The following is a 24,367-nucleotide window of genomic DNA, read 5'->3' as shown; positions in this document are numbered from 1 at the left end:
AGCGTGGCTGCGGTATGATGAACAATTTAGGCAGCGGAAGGCAGTGCGTCCGGGTGTCAGATGGGATCACAAGGATATTGCCTTGTGGTTAAAAGTGACGGCACCGGTTAGATCAGGGCAGTCCTTTCGGGGGGAGGCCGGGGGCGGAGGGCAGTCGGGTTTTGCGGCAGCTTCCGTAAAAGGACTGTGCTTCCTGTTCAATGAGGGTGGATGTAAGTTTGGGGCCAAGTGCAAGTTTAAGCATGAGTGCTCCAACTGCGGGGGCTTGCACGGGGCGGCCCGGTGTTTTAGGAGGGGCAGGCAAAAAGGCGGAGAGGGGTCTGAAAAAGGGGGAGACGCTGGTTCGTCTGGAAAAGTTGGAGCCGTATCTCGATAGGTATCCTGATAGGAAGGCCACAGAGATGCTAGGGGAGGGTTTGCGTTGGGTTTTCAGATCCCGTTTGTTCCTTCTGGCGCTAGGTTAGTTACAAAAAATTTGCGGTCGGCAATTGAGCACCCGGGGGTGGTTACGGAAAAGTTGGAAAAGGAGGTTAGATTAGGTAGGATGGCTGGCCCTTTTGCGGGGCCACCCTTGTTGGATTTGCGTATGTCCCCGTTGGGGGTGGTCCCAAAAAAGGAGGTCAATAAATTCCAGTTGATTCACCACCTGTCCTTCCCTAAGGGAACGTCGGTTAACGATAGCATTGACCCGGCCTTATGCTCTGTGGTCTATACGTCGTTTGATGCGGCAGTGACATGGGTGAGGCGGTTCGGTCGGGGAGCGCTAATGGCAAAGACAGATATCGAGGCGGCGTTTAGGCTTTTGCCGGTACATCCTAATAGTCTGCACCTATTGGGCTGTTTTTGGAATGTTTTTTTTTTTGTGGATCGTGTTTACCGATGGGCTGTTCATTGTCTTGCGCATATTTTGAGATGTTTAGTTCTTTTTTGGAATGGGCGGTTAGGGATTCGTCTGGGTGGGATTCTGTTATCCACTACCTGGACGATTTTCTTTGCGTGGGCCCTGCAGAGTTGAGGGTTTGTTCGGTTTTGTTGCATACGTTAGAGGGGTTGTTTGGGGTTCCTTTAGCTAGGGAGAAGACGGTGGGCCCTACGACTAAATTTAGCTTTCTCGGGATAGAAATTGATTCTGAGCGCATGGAATATAGGCTTCCTCTGCATAAGTTAGTGGACTTGAAACAGGAAGTGGCACGGGCAGGGCAGTTGCAAAAAATTCAGTTGCGGGAGCTTCAGTCGCTTCTGGGAAAGCTTAATTTCGCATGTCGAATTATGCCCATGGGCAGGATTTTCAGCAGACGGTTGGCGGGGGCGACGGCAGGGGCTCAGGCGCCCCATCATTTCATTAGGCTGTGGCGGGAGTAAAAGGGGGACTTGTTGGTTTGGGGTGCATTTCTGGAAAAATATAATGGTCGTTCCTTGTTCATGGATTGGTGGAGTCGTTCGATTTTGACCCGTTTTCAGATGCGGCGGGGGGTTTGTGGTTTTGGGGTTTATTGTGCGGGGGAATGGTGTGCAGGGAGGTGGCCGGACAGTTGGTTTCTGAGGGGTTGGGTTAAGAATTTGGCTTGTTAGAACTTTTCCCGATAGTGGTGGCGGTGATGTTGTGGGGGCGGGTTTATAGGAATAAGAAAGTTCGGTTCCACTGCGACAACCTGGGGGTAGTTCAGGCAATTAATGGTTTGTCGGCCTCTTCGTCATTGGTAGTTCGGCTGTTGCAGAGGTTGGTGTTGGAGTGTTTGTCAATTAACGCATGGGTGGTGGCGGTTCATGTGCCTGGGGTTGACAACTGCAATGCTGATGCTCTCTCTCGTTCGCAGTGGGACCTGTTTCCGTCAGCTGGCTCCGGGGGCAGCGGAAGTGGGGCTGGAGTGTCTAACCTGTCTTTGGGAAGTGCTGGCGTTACAGTGACTGGTCTTATCCGGTCTTCACTGGCGCCTGGTACGTGGGAGCTGTATTCGAAAGCTTGGAATCGGTGGGAGGAGTGGACGGGTAGCTTGGGGGCTGGGGAGGGAGATTAGGAGATTGCTCTGCTGTTGTTTATAGGCCATTGTTGGGATGAGGGTTGGTCTGTCGCAAATATGAATGGTCGTATGGCGGGGTTAGCATTTGGTTTTCGGGTCAGAAAGTCGTTCTTGGTGGCGAGGGCTTTGAAGGGTTGGCGGCGGGAAAAGGGGGGAGGTGATGATCGGCGGCCTGTATCTTTCGCATTACTGTTGCAGTTAGGTGAGCAGTCGGAGGGGGTCTGCAGTTCACTGAGGGAGGCGCGGTTATTTTGCTTGGCTTTCTCGTTGACCTTTTTTGGGGCGTTGCGGTTGGGGGAGTTAGTTTGTCCTCCTGTTCATAGAGCGGGAGGCTTATTGAGAGATGATGTTTATGTTTTTTCGGACAGGGTAGAATTCGTTATTAGACGATCTAAACGGATGTGGAAGGGAGAGTTCGCAGAGTAGTGTTGTTGGAGATCCCGGACTGTTTGATGCGTCCGGTGCGTTGCATGAGGGCATATTGTCCGGACGTGAGAACGGTGTTGTCTGTTGTTGGTTCATCAGGATGGGTCGTTTCTCTTGCGTTATCAGTTTATAGCTGTGTTTAGACGGTGCTTAGGTCAAATAGGAATGGGGTGGAAGGGGTACTCGGGTCATTCGTTTAGAATAGGGGCGGCAACCGAGGCTGCCAGATGGGGTTTGGGGGACGACGTCATCAGGAGGATAGGGAGGTGGGAATCTGTACGGTTCGTTCGTATGTCCGGTCAGAGTGGTTGTGAGGTGGGGGGGGGGGGATTTTGCGGTTGTTCAGATATGTTTATTTATCTATGGTGGTGGCGTGCGGGTTTACTCCTGGTATTTTTCTGTGTTTTCTCGTTTCAGGTTCGGAGCCGGCGTTGATTTGGGTTCTAGGGCACTCATGTTTTTTGGGGTGCTCTGGCAGCGGTCAGGCCGGATGGGCAGCAGCTTGGTTTCGCTCGGGAGGTGGCGGTGGTGAGATGGATAGGTCGGCAGGGCATGACATGGAGCAGGGTTTTATCGGAATTTCACAGGTATGTCAAGCAAGATAGGGCCCCGGACGTATTAGTCTTGCATGTGGGAGGTAATGATTTGGCTGCCCGGCCGTTTAGGGAGCTACTACGGGACGTGAAATTTGACTTGCTGCGGTTATGGGCGATGTTTCCAAAAATGTTAACGGTCTGGTCAGACATCGTTCCGAGAACGGTGTGGCGAGGGGCGCGTTCAGTTGACGGTATCAACAAGGCCAGAGTGAAAGTTAATAGGGCCATTAGCAGGTTTATGTCTAGGAGTGAAGCCTTGTCGATTCGTCACAGGGAGCTTGAGAAAGGGGTTGGGGGGGGTTTGGCGTAGTGACGGGGTACATCTCAATGCTCTGGGTTTAGACATGTGGTGCTTAGCGTTGTAGGAGGGAATGGAGATTGCTGTTCATGTGTGGAGGGACGCACAGGCTTAAGGGGTCAAGCCGGTGCGTCTGTGGCGGTGGGAGGTCCTTGGAGTTGGTGAGTTTATCAGTTGATGAAGATGGGAGGGCCCCACGGTGGGGGCTGGACTCCCATAGGTTGGTGGGCGGCTGTGGCTGAATTGTTGGGGTGAGCCGGCAGGGGTACCTCCGAGCCAGCAGTCAACGGCTGGAGGCAAGTTGGCTCACCCCGATATGGTTATTCAGTGGTTTTGGGGATTCAAGGACCTCCCCCTCGGTGACTGAAGATTTGGTACAGGTTAATAATGTTGGTATTAAAAAAGGTTATTTTTGTATGTTTGTTAATAAAAGGCTGCTTTGGCCATATTAATCCAAAATGTGGTGTCTGTCATTATTGAATTAAGGTGGGAACTTAGGAATGTAAGGGGGTGGGTGAGTTAGGGTTAATGGGGGGGAAGGGTCGAGTGAACATAGCCAGTACCCCCGTCATGTTCAGCGATACAAACAGGTTTGGTCTTTTACTAATAATGACCACATCATAGTTTGCAGGACAGCTGGAGAGTGACTGTTGCCACCATGCATAGATTGGAGATACACAGGACCAGCACCAGTTGTCATGGTATGCTGTGCCATTAGCTACCATGGCAGTCCCTGCCTGGTATTTATGGTGGGAACATTGATCAGCCTTTAGTATGTCCAGTACATTGTGGAACCAGTCCTACTGCCAACAAGACAACGGCCGCCCACATGGTGCCTGCACTACGCAATGCTTTCTTTAAGGTATCCAGCAGCTCCCATGGACAGCTCTATCACCAGATCTCTCCCCATTCAGAATGTCTGGGACTGGATGGGGTGATGGATCTCCCATGTACAGCAGCCAACAACCACCTTTGCTGAACTACAGGTACAAGTTTAAAGAGCCTGAAATGACATACCACAGGAGGATATGACTGTTCCCATGCCAGAGTGTCAGCCTGTATTGATGCAAGTTGAGATGCCACCAAGTAATAATGTGATCCTGCTTCAACATATACCCTGCTGCCGAAAAAATAAAGATTGCACCACATTGGCTGTGTGATCAACTGACCAAGCATCACTGGCAGTTCATATTTTGTCAATCTCCACTCAATTGCATTAAGTTTTCCTGGTGTTCTTTTTTAATTTTTTGCTAGTGTAGATAACACAAGCTAATTTTTTTGCACATTAAGGGATATTTATTATTGTCTCCGCCACTATTGTGGCATAAAAAAAAAACACCAATTACAGCACACTCCATAATTGCACAATAATTAGCTATTTTCACTTCGACACTTTAAAAAAAAAAAAAGTGATGAGAAAAGTGTGTGGGACTTTGCAGAGCAACATGGCCTCCTGCGGCCTGCTTACTTATTATTTAGGACTGAAACTGGTGTAAAATAATAGTTCAAACCTATGCCAGCTCATAGATGGTGTAGATTTGAAAGTCTGGTGCACATACTAACTGGAAACTTTAAGACTGGAGTTTGTAATGCCAGCCTAAGGCTACTTTCACACTTGTGTTTTTGCTGGATCTGGTAGGGTTAAGCAAAAACGCTTCCGTTACTGATAATACAACCATCTGCATCCGTTATGAATGGATCCGGTTGTATTATCTTTAACATAGCCAAGACTGATCAGTCATGAACTCCATTGAAAGTCAATAGGGGATGGATCCATTTTGTATTGTGTCAGAGAAATCAGTCCCCATTGACTTGCATTGTGGGTCATGACTGATCAGTTTTGCTCCACATCCCAGGACGGAAAGCAAACTGCAGCATTGGAAGCCATTTGGCACCAGGAGAGGTATAGTTGTGGACTCTCATTGCATTCTTTGGTGGCCATTTGGCACCAGGAGTGGTGTGGAGTGGGCCCAGCATACATGTTGATACCTGCATTCCTTGGATATAATGGAGGCCATTTTGGCACCAAAGATGACAGAAATTAAAGCCGGCCCAGCATGCATGTGGAACCTACACTCCCTGAATCGTATGGTAACCGTCATGACACATAACAGGTAGAATTTTGTGTTAGGAACCAGTCTTACAGAGATCAACTTGACGTGCGGCAGATGGGCTCAAATAATTTTGTACAAAATTATTTGCCAAGCATCTCTAATTTATAGCACTAGCAATTATTATGCATTTTTGTACTTTATTTGGTTTGCAGAGAGCTGTTGCATTGCAGGTTTTGTTTTACAGTGTTGTTCTCAGCCATAGCAACATGCCCCTGCACATTGGGATGTGCTGACTGACCCCCTTTTTCTTTGCATTTTGATTTTCCAGTTTACATCAGGAAGATTAAAGTCTCCCATAATGATAACTTCCCCCTTCAATGTCATTTTAGCCATTTCCTCAACTAGTAGATCCAATTCTTTGACTTGGCTAGGTGGTCTATATATCACACCTACACGAGTTACCTTATGATTATCAAGCTGCAAGGTAACCCAAACTGACTCTAAATTGGTCTCGCTAACTTGTATTAAATTCGATTTTATGCTATCTTTCACATACAGGGCCACCCCTCCCCTCTTCTTGCCTTCTCTGTCTTTCCTATTTGCCTTCTCTGTCTTTCCGATATAGAGAGAACCCTGGTATTGTTATATCCCAGTCATTACTCCCATTAAACCACGTCTCAATAACAGCCACTACATCTATATTCTCAGATGCCTCAAGTTCATTGATCTTATTCCCTAAACTGCGAGCATTTGTAGACCAGACTCTGAGCTTGTCATTTCTTAACCTATGTGCTACTGGCATCTTCTGGCATTGTTCCAGGGGGCAGTCGGACTGCTGGATTATGACCATTTTGCCCCCCTTTCCTAGTTTAAATGCTCCTTAGCAAATACTTGGAACTGTTCACTGAGGACATTCGTTCCCTTGAGAGAAAGATGCAAACCATCTTTCTTGTACAGTTCTTTTCCATTCCAACGAGAGCTAACATGAGACACAAAGCCAAACCCTTGGTACAGACACCATTCACCAAGCCATACATTGAATTCCTTAATGCGCATCTTCCTGTCATACTGAAGGTTATGCACAGGCAAAACTGCAGAGAATGAAACAGTTGATGCAACCTCCTGTATATCATTTCCAAATGTGTGAAAAGCTTCCTTCACCTTTGAAACCTCATTGCAAGCCAGATCATTTGTCCCAAGATGGACAACAACATCCACCTCCCTTTCCTGCTTTGCTTGTCTAACAATATTAAGGATACGTCGTTTATCCCTGCTAGCGGTAGCACCAGGGATACATCTCAACACCATTTTCCTCAAACTTCACACCTCTTATGATGGAATCGCCACCAACATTACAAGTAACGTTAATTAGCGATGAATTTGTGGTGTAAACGCACTGCCGATTACTCGATGAACATGTATCTTTTGTGCAGCACAAAGATTATAGTTTCCCAGTGGCAGATCATGCTGTGTAAACAGTATGGGGAAGAGCAATGAAGGAGCTGGAGGAGATCGCTGCGATCAGCAGATAGTGGGGAAAGAACGCCTCTTTCCCGACAATCTGCTAGATCATCGTTCTGTGTAAAGGGATCATTAGTTATAGCAGATGCACTGATTACTATGACCTTCACACAGACAATACTGCAGAAACATCCTAGTCCCTGAAGCAATGCCAACTTTTATGGTATGGTATCAGTGACCAAATTAGTTTGGCAACTCTCATGCACCCTTATCAGGGTGGTACCCTGAAATGGGTTGCAGGAAGGGTTAAATTACTATAATAGTGACTTGAGGCAGGGGCATCTAATAGGTGATTGAACTTTCTCTCTATGCCAGGTGAATTTAATGGGGTTCTGCACTTTATTTAAACTGATGATCTATCCTCTGGATAGATCATCAGCATCTGATCAGCGGGGGGTCCGACCCCCGGGACCCCCGCCGATCAGCTGTTTGAGAAGGATAGATCAGTTTAAACAAAGTGCAGAACCGCTTTAACTCCACCCCAGAGTGTAGTCCTATGTGAAAGAGTTTTATTACAGACTTCAGACATGCAACTGTATAGTGCGTTTTAGCCAAATTAAACCAAAAATTTGTGATTATAAAATATTAAAAATTAGATTCCTCAGTGGTTGATACCCTTTAATGAATAACTTAAAAGATGACAAAATTGCAAGCTTTCGAGACTACTCAGATACCTTCCTCAGGCAGGTTATAACCGTGTCTGAAGATTCACATATTTATACACAACAGTATATAGGAATATTGGTGTAGATGAGACAAGTGATGTAAAGCAGATCAATATGTGTAGAGGTAAACAGTTGTAGCTGTAAATTGTTCTAACAGTTATAGATAAAGAGTGTGAAATTTTTATATTGTCCCCTGATAGAAATCCAGTCAATCATTTAAGGAACCCAGGAGGTCTGACAGATACATTTCTTAAGAGATGTTGAAGGACATAAATCCATGCGACACATTCACTCCTGATCGGAGTGTGTCAAAAGTCATCATGAGCTTTTACTCCCAGACTCTCCTGTCCTCCTTAGATTTTAAATTTCTTTTTAATATCAAGACTTATGTCTGTGATGTGGTCATGGCTGCAAAAGTGTTTTGGTAGAGACAAATCTTTCCTTTATTCTTTTATTGTGGGGCGATGATGGTTCATTCTTGTCCTAAGCTTTTGACCAGGGAACAATAAAACTTTCACACCATCTGTAACCGCTACAACAATTTACTGCTACAACTGTCTGAGGATCAGACCCGAGAAGTCTCCAAAGCTTGTAATTTTGTCATCATCTTTTCAGTTACCGGTAGCCATTAAAAGGTCTCAGCTACTAAGGAATCTTATTTTTATATCTGCTATTTACTGTCTGTCAGGACCGCCTTATTCCTATTTATAATGTTTGCTGTGATAATATATGTTTTATAGTTATGTGCTGTGGTGTAACATGTTCTGGTGTGATTCACATATACAGTTGCAAGAAAAAGTATGCAAACCCTTTGGAATGATATGGATTTCTGCACAAATTGGTCATAAAATGTGATCTGATCTTCATCCAAGTCACAACAATAGACAATCACAGTCTGCTTAACCTCTTAAGGACACAGGGCGTACAGGTACACCCTTATGTCCTAGTACTTAAAGACACAGGGCGCACCTGTACGCCCTGTGTATTTCTGATCACCGCCGAGCAGGCACCTCGACTAAATGCCCGGGGGGGTCCCGTGACCCCCCCATGTCGCCGATCACCGCAAACCGCAGGTCAATTCAGACCTGCGGTTTGCGGCTTTTACCTATTGCGACGGTGGGCGTTGCCATCGGGTCCCCATGCGGCTGTAGGGGGACCCGATGGCATGGAAGGCAGCGCGATGTCTAAGGAAGGCATCACGCTGCCTTCCGGTGACGAGCCTGTGAGATCCAGCCCCCTGGATCTCACAGGCCGGAAGCTGTATAAGTAATACACACTGTATTACTCATACAGCCAATGCATTCCAATACAGAAGTATTGGAATGCATTGTAAAGGATTAGACCCCCAAAAGTTCAAGTCCCAAAGTGGGACAAAAAAATTAAGTGAAAAAAAAAGTTGAAAAAATAAAGTTTTCCCCCCAAAAAATTAAAAGTTTCAAGTAAAAATAAACAAAAACGTCATTTTCCCCAAATAAAGTAAAAAAAAAAAAATTGGTAAAAAAATAGGAGGAAAAAAAAAAGTATACATATTAGGTTGAGATACCCCCCTACATACAGGGGTTTGAATCAGGCATTTGAAATACAGACATTTTGTGCAAAGATATATTTACTTCAGGCCTACACTGGTTCAGACCGTGTGAGATATCCCCTCTACATACAGGGGTATACATATTAGGTATCGCCTCGTCCGTATTGACCGGCGTTTGCCCACCAAAATAGTACCAATCTAACAGTCACCTCATCCCACAAAAAATGAGCCCCTACCTGAGACAATGGCCCAAAAAATAAAAAAAACTATGGCTCAGACTATGGAGACACTAAAACATCATTTTTTTTGTTTGAAAAAAAGCTGTTATTGTATAAAACTTACATAAATAAAAAAAAAGTATACATATTTGGTATCACCACGTTCGTATCGACTGGCTCTATAAAAATATCACATGACCTAACCTCTCAGATGAACACCGTAAAAAATAAAAACTGTGCTAAATAAACCATTTTTTGTCACCTTACAAAAAGTGCAATAGCAAGCGATCAAAATATAATATGCAACCCAAAATAGTGCCAAACAGTCATCTCATCCCGCAAAAAATGAGACCCTACGTAAGATAAATCGCCCAAAAACTGAAAAAAACTATGGCTCTCAGACTATGGAGACACTAAAACATGATTTTTTTTTTGTTTCAAAAAATATTATTGTGTAAAACTTACATAAATAAAAAAAGTATACATATTAGGAATCGCCGCGTCCGTGACAACCTAGTCTATAAAAATACCACATGATCTAACCTGTCAGATGAATGTTGTAAATAACAAAAAATAAAAATGGTGCCAAAACAGCTATTTCTTGTTATCTTGCCTCACAAAAAGTGTAATATAGAGCAACCAAAAATCATATGTACCCTAAACTAGTACCAACAAAACTTCCACCCTATCCCGTAGTTTCTAAACTGGGGTCACTTTTTTGGAGTTTCTACTCTAGGGGTGCATCAGGGGGGCTTCAAATGGGACATGGTGTCAAAAAAACCAGTCCAGCAAAACCTGCCTTCCAAAAACCCTATGGCATTCCTTTCCTTTCCTTCTGCGCCCTGCCGTGTGCCCGTACAGCAGTTTACAACCACATATGGGGTGTTTCTGTAAACTACAGAATCAGGGCCATAAATATTGAGTTTTGTTTGGCTGTTAACCCTTGCTTTGTTACTGGAAAAAAATAGATTAAAACTGAAAATGTAACAAAAAAATTTAATTCTGAAATTTCATCCCCATTTGCCAATAACTCTTGTGGACCACCTAAAGGGTTAACAAAGTTTGTAAAATCAGTTTTGAATACCTTGAGGGGTGTAGTTGCTTAGATGGGTCACTTTTATGGAGTTTCTACTCCAGGGGTGCATCAGGGGGCTTCAAATGGGACATGGTGTAAAAAAAAAAAAAAAAACAGTCTAGCAAAACCTGCCTTCCAAAAACCCTATGGCATTCCTTTCCTTCTGCGCCCTGCCGTGTGCCCGTACAGCGGTTTACGACCACATATGGGGTGTTTCTGTAAACTACAGAATCAGAGCTATAAATATTGAGTTTGGTTTGGCTGTTAACCCTTGCTTTGTAACTGGAAACAAATTATTAAAATGGAAAATCTGCCAAAAAAGTGAAATTTTGAAATTGTATCTCTATTTTCCATTAATTCTTGTGGAACACTTAAAGGGTTAACAAAGTTTGCAAAATCAGTTTTGAATACCTTGAGGGGTGTAGTTTCTAGAATGGGGTCATTTTTGGGTGGTTTCTATTATGTAAGCCTTTCAAAGTGACTTCAGACCTGAACTGGTCCCTAAAAATTGGGTTTTTGAAAATTTCGGAAAAATTTCAAGATTTGCTTCTAAACTTCTAAGCCTTGTAACATCCCCAAAAAATTAAATATCATTCCCAAAATGATCCAAACATGAAGTAGACATATGGGGAATGTAAAGTTATAACTATTTTTGGAGGTATTACTATGTATTATAGAAGTAGAAAAATTGAAACTTGGAAATTTGCTAATTTTTCAAAATTTTTGCTAAATTTTGTATTTTTTTTATAAATAAAAATGAATATTTTTGACTTCATTTTACCAGTGTCATGAAGTACAATATGTGACGAAAAAACTATTTTAGAATGGCCTGGATAAGTCAAAGCGTTTTAAAGTTATTACCACTTAAAGTGACACTGGTCAGATTTGCAAAAAATGGCCTGGTCCTTAAGGTAAAATAAGGCTGTGTCCTTAAGGAGTTAAACTAATAACACACAAAGAATTAAATGTTACCATGTTTTTATTGAACACACCATGAAAACATTCACAGTGCAGGCTGAAAAAGTATGTGGACCCCTAGACTAATGACATCTCCAAGGGCTAATTGGAGTGAGGTGTCAGCCAACTGGAGTACAATCAATGAGATGAGATTGGAGGTGTTGGCTACAGCTGCCCTGCCCTATAAAAAAAAACAAAAAAAAACAAAAAAAAAAAAACACACACCAGTTCTGAGTTTGCTTTTCACAAGAAGCATTACCTGATGTGAATGATGCCTGGCACAAAAGAGCTCTCAGAAGACCTACGATTAAGAATTGTTGACTTGCATAAAGCTGGAAAGGGTTATAAAAGTATCTCTAAAAGCCTTGCTGTTTATCAGTCCACGGTAAGACAAATTGTCTATAAATGGAGAAAGTTCAGCACTGCTGCTACTCTGCCTAGGAGTGGCCGTCCTGTAAAGATGACTGCAAGAGCACAGCGCAGACTGCTCAATGAGGTGAAGAAGAATCCTAGAGTGTCAGCTAAAGACTTACAAAAGTCTCTGGCATATGCCAACATCCCTGTTAGCGAATATACGATACATAAAACACTAAACAAGAATGGATTTCATGGGAGGATACCACAGAAGAAGCCACTGCTGTCCAAAAAAAACATTGCTGTACGTTTACAGTTTGCACAAGAGCACCTGGATGTTCCACAGCAGTACTGGCAAAATATTCTGTGGACAGATGAAACCAAAGTTGAGTTGTTTGGAAGAAACACACAACACTATGGGCCAGATTTATCATTAGCTCAGGTCAGAATAATGGAGTGAAAAAGTCCCAAAAAAAGTCCCAAACGCTAAAACTGCGCACAAATTTGCGACTTTTTTCTGCTCTGCACTATGCTCGCCAGTTTTCTGAAAGTGGGCGTGTTTTCTTATGTAAATTAATCTCTAGACAGATTTACTATTGGGATTATTTAAAAAGTCGCAAAAAAGTCGCAATTTCACACTGCTTATCTTATGAGACTTTTTAATAGAACATGCGACTTTTTCATAAAAACGTGCGACTTATTCGTAAAGATGTGCGACTTTTGTAAAGCTGCTTACTGACGAATAAACTGCTACCGTCAAACCACATTTATTACAGTCTTAAAGGGCCGATCATAAATCTGACTTGGCTAAAACTGACTTTAGCCATATGTGAAAGTGGAGTGAGCTGTCAGAGTCATGATAAATCTGGCCCTATGTGTGGAGAAAAAAAAAGAGGCACAGCACACCAACATCAAAACCTCCTCCCAACTGTGAAGTATGGTGGTGGGGACATCATGGTTTGGGGCTGCTTTGCTGCGTCAGGGCCTGTACGGATTGCTATCATCGATACAGAGGATGGGTGTTGCAACAGGACAATCGACCCAAAGCATAGAAGTAAATAAACAACAGAATGGCTTAAACAGAAGAAAATACGCCTTCTGGAGGGGCCCAGTCAGAGTCCTGACCTCAACCCGATTGAGATGCTGTGGCATGACCTCAAGAAAGCGATTCACTCCAGACATCCCAAGAATATTGCTGAACTGAAACAGTTCTGTAAAGAGGAATGGTCAAGAATTACACCTGACCGTTGTGCACGTCTGATCTGCAACTACAGGAAAAGTTTGGTTGAAGTTATTGCTGCCAGAGGTTCAACCAGTTATTAAATCCAAGGGTTCACATACTTTTTCCACCTGCACTGTGAATGTTTACATGGTGTGTTCAATAAAAACATGGTAACATTTAATTCTTTGTGTGTTATTAGTTTAAGCAGACTGTGATTGTCTATTGTTGTGACTTAGATGAAGATCAGATCACATTTTATGACCAATTTGTGCAGAAATCCATATCATTCCAAAGGGTTCACATACTTTTTCTTGCAACTGTATATACAGTATGTATTTATGTGTTTATGTATTTGTGTTGCCAGGCCAGCAGCAATTGATGAATTGGTTTAAGGCTGCATATAGGCCGAAATGTCTGCCTCATACCTGGGAATACAGCAGCCTGCTCACGGGGGGTAGTTAGCACAGTGATGCTAACGAGGATGGGCCAGTTTGTTGGCCACACTCGGGACAGAGGACAGCAGACTGGACGTGTAGTGTTTGATATGCTAGTACTCGGAACGATGAGATATGAATTATGAAGAAGGGCTGGGGTCTGTATCTTCACCAGGGCAACTGAGAAACTCTCTCTGATATTTTCATACCTGTTCCCTAGTTGGCCAGGGGGCCGGCTGCATGGGTAATGTAGCTTGGCCCAGAGGGGCTGAGCCAGAGGTGGGAGTGAGAATCCCCCTCAGGCCTGTCCCTGGAGGAAAAGACATAAAAATGCAATCCCTGGATATTTGAGTGTCACAAAGTGGGAGACCCAAATCTCCTGGGAGGAAAGGATTTTTACCACACAAATGTAAGTATTAGAACTTGCTTTGTTTTCTCCTTTTTATTTTACAATTGTTTGCCATTTATGCATGTCTCTTGTTAATCATTTGATGGTTTGTAACCTTAAGAACCTCTTAGCTCCATGAAGAGTGTGTGTGCAGTCTGAGGCTGTATGTTTTTCCGTGAGGCTTACTACTGTGTGTGCGTGTCTGCTTGAGAGTGGAACACTCAGGGGTGTCCTGTCAACCTTATAACTGACGGGTGGTGGCAGCAACATTTTCGTGTTATTACATGGGTGAGCTTGCAGGCTTCAGGTGGCTAATTTATGCTCAAGTTATCGCCCGGCGTAGGGCGTAACAGCGTATGAGGGCGTGAGGTGAATCGGCCTGAAGGGCTTGGGCAACCCTTGTCACGTGACGCGGTGGGACGGTCTGGTCCCCGGTACGTGACACTGACTAACATGTTGCAAAGATATATTGATTAGCAGGTAAATGGTTACATTTATGAGACATATCTAATAAAACTTATGTTTGTCATAATATTTCTTGAAAGGTCAACACCCTTGGCAATTAACTAGATAGTAACAGTCCACGTGAGCCACTATAAGTGAGGCCACATGAACAATGGTAGCTGTAGATTATATCTAATATAGCATGTGTATATATAATACAGGTACTACTTCATAATACAGTATGTGTATTTGGACATTGTGGTTTGTGTTCGTCCGTATTATGTGCCATTTATTGCACTATATTCATAGTAGAAGCACTGAAGCAGCCCACCGTCTCAAATATGGCATCAGATGGGGCAGGGACAGGCTCACATGTGGCAGATATTGCCACAGATTTCCACCTGCAGTTTGAAAGGGGCAGTATCAGCAGTGAAAATCCCAACATAAAATGTACAAGTGCGGATTTTAGAATCTGCACCACAGGTCAAATTTGGAGCAACAGATTTGTTAAATTTAGCCACCTGCCTGACACAATATTCCGCTAGAGCGATTGTGTCCCATGTGGACTTACCCTTAGGCCTCATGCGCACGGCCGTGTCCCGCGGCCGAGAGCGGTCCGTGGTAACACGGCCTGGATTCCTGTTGAGAGCAGGAGTGCACGGCGTCATTGGTTGCTATGACGCCGTGCGCTTCATGCCGCCTCTGCACTACAGTAATACACTATACGAGTGTATTACTGTAGTACAGAGGCGGCATGAAGCCCACGGCGTCATAACAACCAATGACGCCGTGCGCTCCTGCTCTGAACAGGAATCCATCCCGGCATACCACGGACCGCTCTCGGCCGCGGAACGCGGCCGTGTGCATGAGGCCTTACTTTTATACTGCAGAACACATTTGTCTGTTGCTTGTTGGCCCAAAAAAAGGGGTAAAAAGTCTGAGGCTTCTATCACATATGCAAAAGGAATGCTTATGTTGTTCTACTAGCCTCTCCTGCATTTTGTTTAAAAAACAACAACAAAAAAACACATGCATGTGTGACTTACATTCTTAGGTCACCTTCAGAGTCAGTATTTTTCATCAGTATTTGTGAGGGGGGAAAAAACAGCAGTAGGTCCAAAACACAGAAGAGGAACAAACCCGTCCATTGTATTTTTCTTTGTTGGTTCTACTACTGGTTTTGGCTTACAAATACTGATCACAATAATGCTGTGTGTTATTGCTTTGCGCTTTTTATTTTAACCTGGATAGAAAACTTCTATGAGATATACAATAAACAAAACCACTAGATTACAACCCAGTGGGGAGACTATCCCCGCCAAAACACCCACACTACCACAGGTACACTTCGCCAATAGTAATTTGTTTACCATAAGGATAGGTCAACAAGTCCCACAGGTATTTGCCCAAATCAGTGTTTCCTCAAAGAATAAAACAGTGAGAACACATTTGTATACAAGAAAACAAAACCCGGATATATTAAAATCTGGGGTTCATCAGGAGCTGTAAAATTATTTCATGCAAAATTTAACACCAGCAGATATCACAAGGTGCAATGATGATGTACCCAAAAAAAGCTGCCTTACGGATAAACACCTGAACATGATACCTGTCAGTAGATGTAGACAGTAATAATAACCACCATAGAGAACAAAGTATACCAATATCACCACCTCACTACTGCACCTCTCAGTCTTTCCGGCACAATTATACCATAGGATATCACTTGCAATAAAAAGACAAATATATAACTAAGTTCCTCTTACTGCAGCAGAAAGTGAGGGACAACCTTAGGGCAAGTATATATTCCAGCTTACCATAGGGGACAGATATTGAACCCTCTTTATATCCACTGCTCAAAAAAATAAAGGGAACACTTAAACACAATGTAAGTTATGAAGCAACACTGATTGTGAATCAATTTCTCCTGCTGTTGTGCAAACTGAACAGACATGTAGAAATGATAGGCAATTAGCAGGACAACCCCAATAAAAGGAGAGGTTCTGCAGGTGGTGACCACAGACCATTCACTTTTGCATTTTATCATTGCTCTCACCCCTAGAGGTAGCATGAGGCGGTGTCTACAAACCACGAACGTTGCTCAGGTAGTGCAGCTCATCCAGGATGGCACATCAATGCGAGCTGTGGCAAGAAGGTTAGCTGTGTCTATCAGCACAGTGTCCAGAGCATGGAGCAGATACCAGGAGACAAACTGCAAAATGACCTCCAGCAGGCCACTAATATCTATGTGCCTGCTCAAACTGTCAGGAACAGACTCCATGGGGCTGGTATGAGGGCCCGACATCCACAAGTCGGTGTTGTGCTTTTAGCCCAACACTCTGTAGGGCGATTGGCAGATTCAACATTGGCGCCCTGTGCTCTTCACGGAGGAGAGCAGGTTCGCACTGAGCACATGTGACAGTCTGGAGACGTCGTGGAGAATGTTATGCTGCCTGCAACATCCTCCAGCATGACCGGTTTGGCAGTGGGTCAGTAATGGTGTGGAGAGGCATTTCTTTGGAGGGCCGCACAGCCCTCCATGTGCTAGCCAGAGGTTCCCAGACTGCCATTAGGTACCGGGATGAGATCCTCAGACCCATTGTGAGACCATATGGTGGTGCAGTGGTCCCTGGGTTCCTTCTGATGCATGACAATGCTAGGCCTCATGTGGCTGAAGTGTGTCAGCAGTTTCTGTATGATGAAGGCATTAATGCTATGGACTGGCCTGCCAGTTTCCCAGACCTGAATCCAATCGAGCACATCATGTCTCGTTCCATCCACCCACGCCATGTTGCACCACAGACTGTCAAGGAGTTTAACGAATGATGTTTTAATCCAGGCCTGGGAGGAGATCCCTCAGGAGATCTGCCGCCTCATCAGGAGCATGCCCAGGTATTGTAGGGAGGTCATACAGGCACGTGGAGGCCACACACACCACTGAGCCTCATTTCCTTGTCTTGACGCATTTCCACTGAAGTTGGATCAGCCTGAAATTTGATTTCCAACTTTGTTTTTGAGTATCATTCCAAATCCAGACCTCCATGGGACATTAATTTTGACTTACATTGATTATTTTTATGTTTTATTGTTCTCAATGCATTCCACTATGTAATGAATAAAGATTTGCAACTGGAATATTTTATTCATTGAGATCTAGGATATGGTATTTTAGTGCCCCCTTTATTTTTTTGAGCAGTGTATATATTTAGGTGGTTATACAGATGATAAAAGAAATAAGCTGCACATATGATCCAAAATAGTATAGTTATCCCATCGGATGAGAAGGTGGTTCGCTCGGTGGTATCTGGACCATGGCTCAACCAAACAGGGAAAAATCATGATCCAGTCAGGCTGTTCAAATGAGCCGCCACGTTTGGCACTTTAAAAAACCCTTTGTTGGCCAGGATAGGTCAGCAGGGGGCTTCTGGTCTCCTCGCTCGCGGCAGATAACGCATGCCACATCACAGGGAGGGACGCTTCCCATTTTTCAGTTTCTGCCCAAATCAAAGATGGGGCATGAATTATCCGAAGTCAATTTGCATAAAACTGTTAGAATACTGTACAGAGCGGGAGCGCTGTACAGTATTAGAATGTATTGGCTCCGATGATCCAAAGTTATTAGTTAGCAAAGTCTCACGAGACTTCGGGTAATAACTTCAAAAATGTATTTCTACTGTAAAAAAACTTTTACCGAACTAGTATTCGGTTCCAAGGTACCGCTCCGTACAGAATACTAACGAAGTTTTACGTGAATCAACTTCGGATGTTTCATCTGAAGTCGATTCGCTCATCCCTAGTTATAAGTATACAAAAATGGTACTACATCTCTGAACATAAGCTGTGACAATCATATATTTTGTTCAAATAAGAGATGGGGATGGGATTATGTAGCCATGTGCGGTCCAAAAACCGAACGTGGTCGTCATGTGCATAAAGCATAAATTTCTATAATAAAACATGAGTTACACCTGCACAATTATGTCGAGATTACATGCAGACTATGGAGAATTTACCATGAGGGAAATATCTGAAGTCAATTTGGTGTTTGTGCCAAATTTATCAAGCGTTGCATGTTATTTGTTAAATTGGACTTATCTTTAAACCTATTACTTTTGTTTAGAAATGCTACTCTTTTTTTTTTTTTCTTTTTACACCACCCCTCACCTGCAGAGTGTGTGTAACTTTGCTTGCAACTTTCTAAAATGGTCGCAATCGTAATTAGGAGTGAAAAACCAACATGGCTAACCACCAAAATCCTATTTTCTGACTTTTTGAAGCCAGAATTCTGGAGCAAAGGGGTTGATAAATTCCGCCTATGTCATACTAATTATACAACTTCTGAAAAAAGGGTCGCCCTCCTTACCTCAAAGTCTCAAAATTACAGTGGCTGACCATCTTAAATTTAAAAAATAAATATTAATGTGGATTTAATGTAGCAGATTTTTTCCTGATGCGCTACAAAACTTGCAGCAAAATTTACATTTAACACATGCAGATTCTGCTGCGGTTGGAAAAAAAAAAAAGCCAATAAAGGCCATATAATTTTCCACTCTTGGTTTGAATGAAAAAGCAAACAATTCATGAGCACCAGGACATCTTACATATCAATATACTGCTAATTCTAAAAGGACGAAGTTGCCCACTTTCAACAAGCCATGCCCAATTCATAGTCATCCACAAAGTAAACTGAGGAATTTAATCATATTAATTTTATTAATTTACTGTATATAGTACTTGCATATTTCACAGCACTTTACAGAGATTGTTGTCAATCACATCAGTCTCTGTGTCCCTATCAAAGCTCACAATTCAACTACTAACAATGAACCTCTATGTTTTTGAAGTGCAGGAGGAGACCGAAGTACCCAAAAGAGGTTAAAAAAAAAACAAAAAAACACAAACAAACACGGGGCGGACAAAAACTCCATGCAGATTTTGAACTTGGTCAGATTCGAACCCAGGACTCCTGTGCTGCAAGGCACCAACGTAATGCGATTTTTGGCCACCATATTGCTGCTTTATAGAACTCTACAAAGACAGGTAGTGAAAAAGACGGGATGAGATTACCATGAATTAAGCACATCCTCCAGGACTGGAGAAGGCCAGGACTCATGGTTCAACCTTCAGTGAAAGGGTTACCAGTGATTACTGATGGAAGGGCAGGTCTAAATTCCCAACCTTAGATCAGCACCTAGTCTGACTACACAACATCACACACAGTAGAAAACCGAATCCACGAGAACACAAGGGTAGAAGGAAAGAAATGGAAACTAGGGAAGAGGGGTTAATGATCTAGGCAAGGACGGAGTGCAGGAATAATCTCCTAGCTGGCTCTTCTTCCATTGGGTATTCACTCATTGGCAGTTGTGTGATTTTTGTCTCACCTTTGCCAAAGTGTATAAAAGGCCATAAAAATGCAGTTTGGAAATAAATGTTTTTGGAGGAAAGGACGAGTGCATAGACCAATAACAGTCATGCATTCATTCTCTATGGGCCCAGACGTGAAGCGGAGAGCACACCATGTGCTCTCCGCTTCTGCATTTGCGGAGCGCGGCCCCGAACTTCTGGTCCGCAGCTCCGCAAAAGATAGAACATGTCCTATTCTTGTCCGCAGCTGCGGACAAGAATAGGCATTTCTATAGGGGGTGCCGGCCGGGTGTGTTTTGCGGGTCCGCAACACACCACGGACGTGTGAATGGACCCTAATGGTGTGCAGTCTTCCTGCATTGACACATGTAGCTACCACAATGCAGATACGATGTATAAACTGCTTGCTCAATGGTGATAAACCACCATAGTCTGCAACAATCGCATTCTTATGTTGGCAATAAAGATTTAAAGGAAATGTAGTGAAACATTTATTTTTTCTAATCTGCTTTTATTTTCTGATTGCAGATTTTTTGTAATGTCATTTTCTGTACATGAGCCTGAGCTGCTGTTACCAGCCATGTTGTTTTCTAGACATGCTCTGTGACCCGGGCACAGGTCATTCTAAAGGAAGGGGAAAGAGGGGAGCAGTAACTTCACCTACTGTGAATCCAATGTTCGCTATATGTGTTATACCTTTCATTTTAACCCTGCCTGTAGTGATAATGAAATGACTGCTGAACCGTGACCCCGACTAAACAGACAGACATTTTCAAGCCTATTATTTTAGGACATGGAAAAAAATTTATTCTTATGTTTATTATACAAATAACAATAAGTCATTTTCTGAAACCACATTCTCCATAAAAAACAAAACCAGCGCTTTGTCAAGTCACTACACACTGCAATCATGGTATGAAGGTTATCAGGTTCTCCATGTCTTCCAGTACAATCTGTAGACCCGGGTGCAGAATGTAAATCAATCATCCATACAGCTATAGTTACTGAGCTGGTAACTACATTCATGTGTACCAGGTTAGATAGAATCTGCCATTAGACAGCAGCAAATAGACATTAAAATGCTGTGTTCCACCATCAGGTGACTCGGGTATACTACCCGCTTAAAGCTTTCATCCTACAGTTTGGTAAATACATTCCTTTCAGAGTTTTAGATCGTTGCCTGGGGGAGAGCTCTGCAGAACTCACTGTACTGAATACCACGGAGGCCACCTTATAGCTGAATCCCAGGCCAATAAACCTACGGAGCTCTAACAAATGACACAAAAAAGAACAAAAACCCTCAAAACATAGAATACATATGCAGGTACTCTATTTACTCTAATTAGCTACTTCATCATTTGTGCTAATCAGAGACACAACGCTGTTATGCTGAGGAGTAATTTCCCTTAGTATAATTAGTTATTTTAAAAGCACCATTAATTTCAGAGTGGTGCCCATATGAAAAGGGGTTTATACATAACATAATACAAAAAGCAAGTACAATAAGCATGGACTAACATAACCCTTTTTGTTCATTTTCCATTTTTGCATTTTCGTTTTTTACATCCTGCCTTCTCAGGGCCATCATTTTTGTTATGTTTGTTTTTTTGAGACAAGTTGCACTTGATATAGTAGGAAGCTTTAAAAAAAAAAAATCCAAATGGTGTGGAATTGAAAAAAAATAGTAAAAAAAAAAAAATTATATATACACTCACCTAAAGAATTATTAGGAACACCTGTTCTATTTCTCATTAATGCAATTATCTAGTCAACCAATCACATGACAGTTGCTTCAATGCATTTAGGGGTGTGGTCCTGGTCAAGACAATCTCCTGAACTCCAAACTGAATGTCAGAATGGGAAAGAAAGGTGATTTAAGCAATTTTGAGCGTGGCATGGTTGTTGGTGCCAGACGGGCCGGTCTGAGTATTTCACAATCTGCTCAGTTACTGGGATTTTCACGCACAACCATTTCTAGGGTTTACAAAGAATGGTGTGAAAAGGGAAAAACATCCAGTATGCGGCAGTCCTGTGGGCAAAAATGCCTTGTTGATGCTAGAGGTCAGAGGAGAATGGGCCGACTGATTCAAGCTGATAGAAGAGCAACGTTGACTGAAATAACCACTCGTTACAACCGAGGTATGCAGCAAAGCATTTGTGAAGCCACAACACGCACAACCTTGAGGCGGATGGGCTACAACAGCAGAAGACCCCACCGGGTACCACTCATCTCCACTACAAATAGGAAAAAGAGGCTACAATTTGCACGAGCTCACCAAAATTGGACTGTTGAAGACTGGAAAAATGTTGCCTGGTCTGATGAGTCTCGATTTCTGTTGAGACATTCAAATGGTAGAGTCCGAATTTGGCGTAAACAGAATGAGAACATGTATCCATCATGCCTTGTTACCACTGTGCAGGCTGGTGGTGGTGGTGTAATGGTGTGGGGGATGTTTTCTGGGCACACTTTAGGCCCCTTAGTGCCAATTGGGCATCGTTTAAATGCCACGGGCTATCTGAGCATTGTTTCTGACCATGTCCATCCCTTCATGACTACCATGTACCCATCCTCTGATGGCTACTTCCAGCAGGATAATGCACCATGTCACAAAGCTCGAATCATTTCAAATTGGTTTCTTGAACAATACAATGAGTTCACTGTACTAAAACGGCCCCCACAGTCACCAGATCTCAACCCAATAGAGCATCTTTGGGATGTGGTGGAACGGGAGCTTCGTGCCCTGGATGTGCATCCCTCAAATCTCCATCAACTGCAAGATGCTATCCTATCAATATGGGCGAACATTTCTAAAGAATGCTATAAGCACCTTGTTGATTCAATGCCACGTAGAATTAAGGCAGTTCTGAAGGCAAAAGGGGGTCCAACACCGTATTAGTATGGTGTTCCTAATAATTCTTTAGGCGAGTATATGTTTTTTAAAAACTTTGGAAGAAAATATTTTTTATGGCCATTTTAAATACTTTTTTTTTTTTTTAACCTTTTCTTTTTAAGACCCTCTGGGGACCTGAACGTGCAATAATTAGATTGCTTTTCTCTTAGGCTACATGCACACGACCGTATGTGTTTTGCGATCCACAAATTGCGGATCCGCCAAAAAAAGGATGAAGTTCCGTATGGCATTTGTTTTTGCGGATCAGTTTTTTTTTGCGGATCCATTGTAATAATGCCTATCCTTATCCGCAAACTAGAAAAAAATAGGACATGCACTATTTTTGTTGCGGCGCAACAGAATGGACATACTGATGCGGACAGCACACAGTGTGCTGTCCGCGTTTTTTGCGGACCGATTGAAATGAATGGGTCCGCATCCTATTCGCATAAAAAATTGAACGAACACGGAAACAAAATACATTTGTGTGCATAAGGCCTTACACTGTGATTTAGTACAACTAGTGAAAAAGAAATTCACTATATTCCAATGCAGTTACCAGTGGCGGATTACAATAGGGACGTTCGGGTCGGCAGCCCTGGGCCCAGCACCGATAGGGGGCCCAACACTGACACGAACGCCCACATACTGCGGCGGGGCACGGTCCCGTCGCCGATCACCACCATAGGCTTCAGGCCTTGTAGGCCTGAGGCCTATGTGGTAGTGAAATCCCGGCGCAGGCGTGCGTGATGACGTCATCGCACGCCTGTCCTGGGACGCAGCACTGTGACGCGCCTGACTCATCCCGCCTTCCTCTGCGAGCAAGCACCTGGCCCTGGACATAGGTGAGTATTTATCTTTTCATTTTTTGTTCATTTTTTTTATTTCATGTGCCTACTTTGGGGGGGGACGACGACACACAGGAGGACATATTATGGAAGATAAATCGAGGACGGGGGGGGGTAATGTGGGGGCTGTATGGGGGCAAATTATTATGGGAGGGAATACTATGTGGGGGCAAATTATTATGGGAGGGAATACTATGTGGGGGCAAATTACTAGATGGGGCAGTGTGGGGGCAAATTGCTGTGTGGGGGCAAATTGCTATGTGGGGGCAGTGTGGGGAAATTGCTATGTGGGAACAGTGTGGGGAAATTGCTATGTGCGGGAAAATTACTATGTTGGGGCAGTGCGGGGGCAAATTACTGTGTGGGGGCAGTGTGGTGGAAATTACTATGTGGGGGCAGTGTGGGGCAAATTACTGTGTGGGGCAAACTACTATATGGGGGCAGTTTGGGGGAAATTACTGTGTGGGGGCAAATTACTATGGGGGGATTACTATGTGGGGGCAGTGTGGTGGAAATTACTATATGGGGGTGTTGCTATTGGGGAGGCACTGTAGGGCATTTCTATTATTTCTGGGGACACTATACAGGGATTATTACCTGGAGCACAATATAGGGTGTTATTATTACTGGGGGCACTCTGGGGGACATTATAGCTGCTGTGGACACTATAGGAACATTTGGGGTAATTTATCAAAGTGGTGTAACGCAGAACTGGCTTAGTTGCCCATAGCAGCCAATCAGATTGCACCTTTCATATTTGACAGCTCTTTTGGAAATCCAGTTCTACTTTACACCAGTTTGATAAATTACCCCAATTATGTCTATTAGGGTCACTTTTTTCAGTAGTATAGTTCCTTGGGCATTGGGGAGCATAACGGGCACAGTATTGGGGGTGGCAGGATGACACTGTGGGGACACCAGAATGAGGAGGTTGATGGAAAAATTTAGAAATCTAACATGTCTGTGTTACAAACTGTAGAGACGAGATGCGGCTGAAAGAATTTGCCATGGTGGTCTGGGTCAAATGGAGGAGAAGAGGAAAGAGAAGGTCTACATGACA

General features: G+C 43.5%; 1 protein-coding gene across 2 annotated transcripts in view; it reads left to right on the top strand.

The window, feature by feature from the left end:
* Window positions 1-24,367, top strand: part of KCNJ1 (potassium inwardly rectifying channel subfamily J member 1) — a 70,500-nt gene that overhangs the window by 3,172 nt on the left and 42,961 nt on the right. Inside the window, exon 1 of one of the 2 annotated variants that reach the window (XM_040431830.1) lies at window positions 13,745-13,778. The exons of the other annotated variant lie outside the window; for it this stretch is intronic. Coding sequence (XP_040287764.1) covers window positions 13,777-13,778 — 2 coding nt within the window. The 5' untranslated portion in view covers window positions 13,745-13,776. Of the gene's footprint in view, window positions 1-13,744; window positions 13,779-24,367 lie in introns of those variants that run through there. 2 annotated transcript variants of the gene reach the window in all.

Source organism: Bufo bufo, chromosome 1 (assembly GCF_905171765.1).
Source record: "Bufo bufo chromosome 1, aBufBuf1.1, whole genome shotgun sequence".
In the NCBI taxonomy this organism is placed as follows: Eukaryota; Metazoa; Chordata; class Amphibia; order Anura; family Bufonidae; genus Bufo; species Bufo bufo.
The sequence above is the reverse complement of the archived record's forward strand: the minus strand, read 5'-3'. Positions and strand labels throughout refer to the sequence as shown.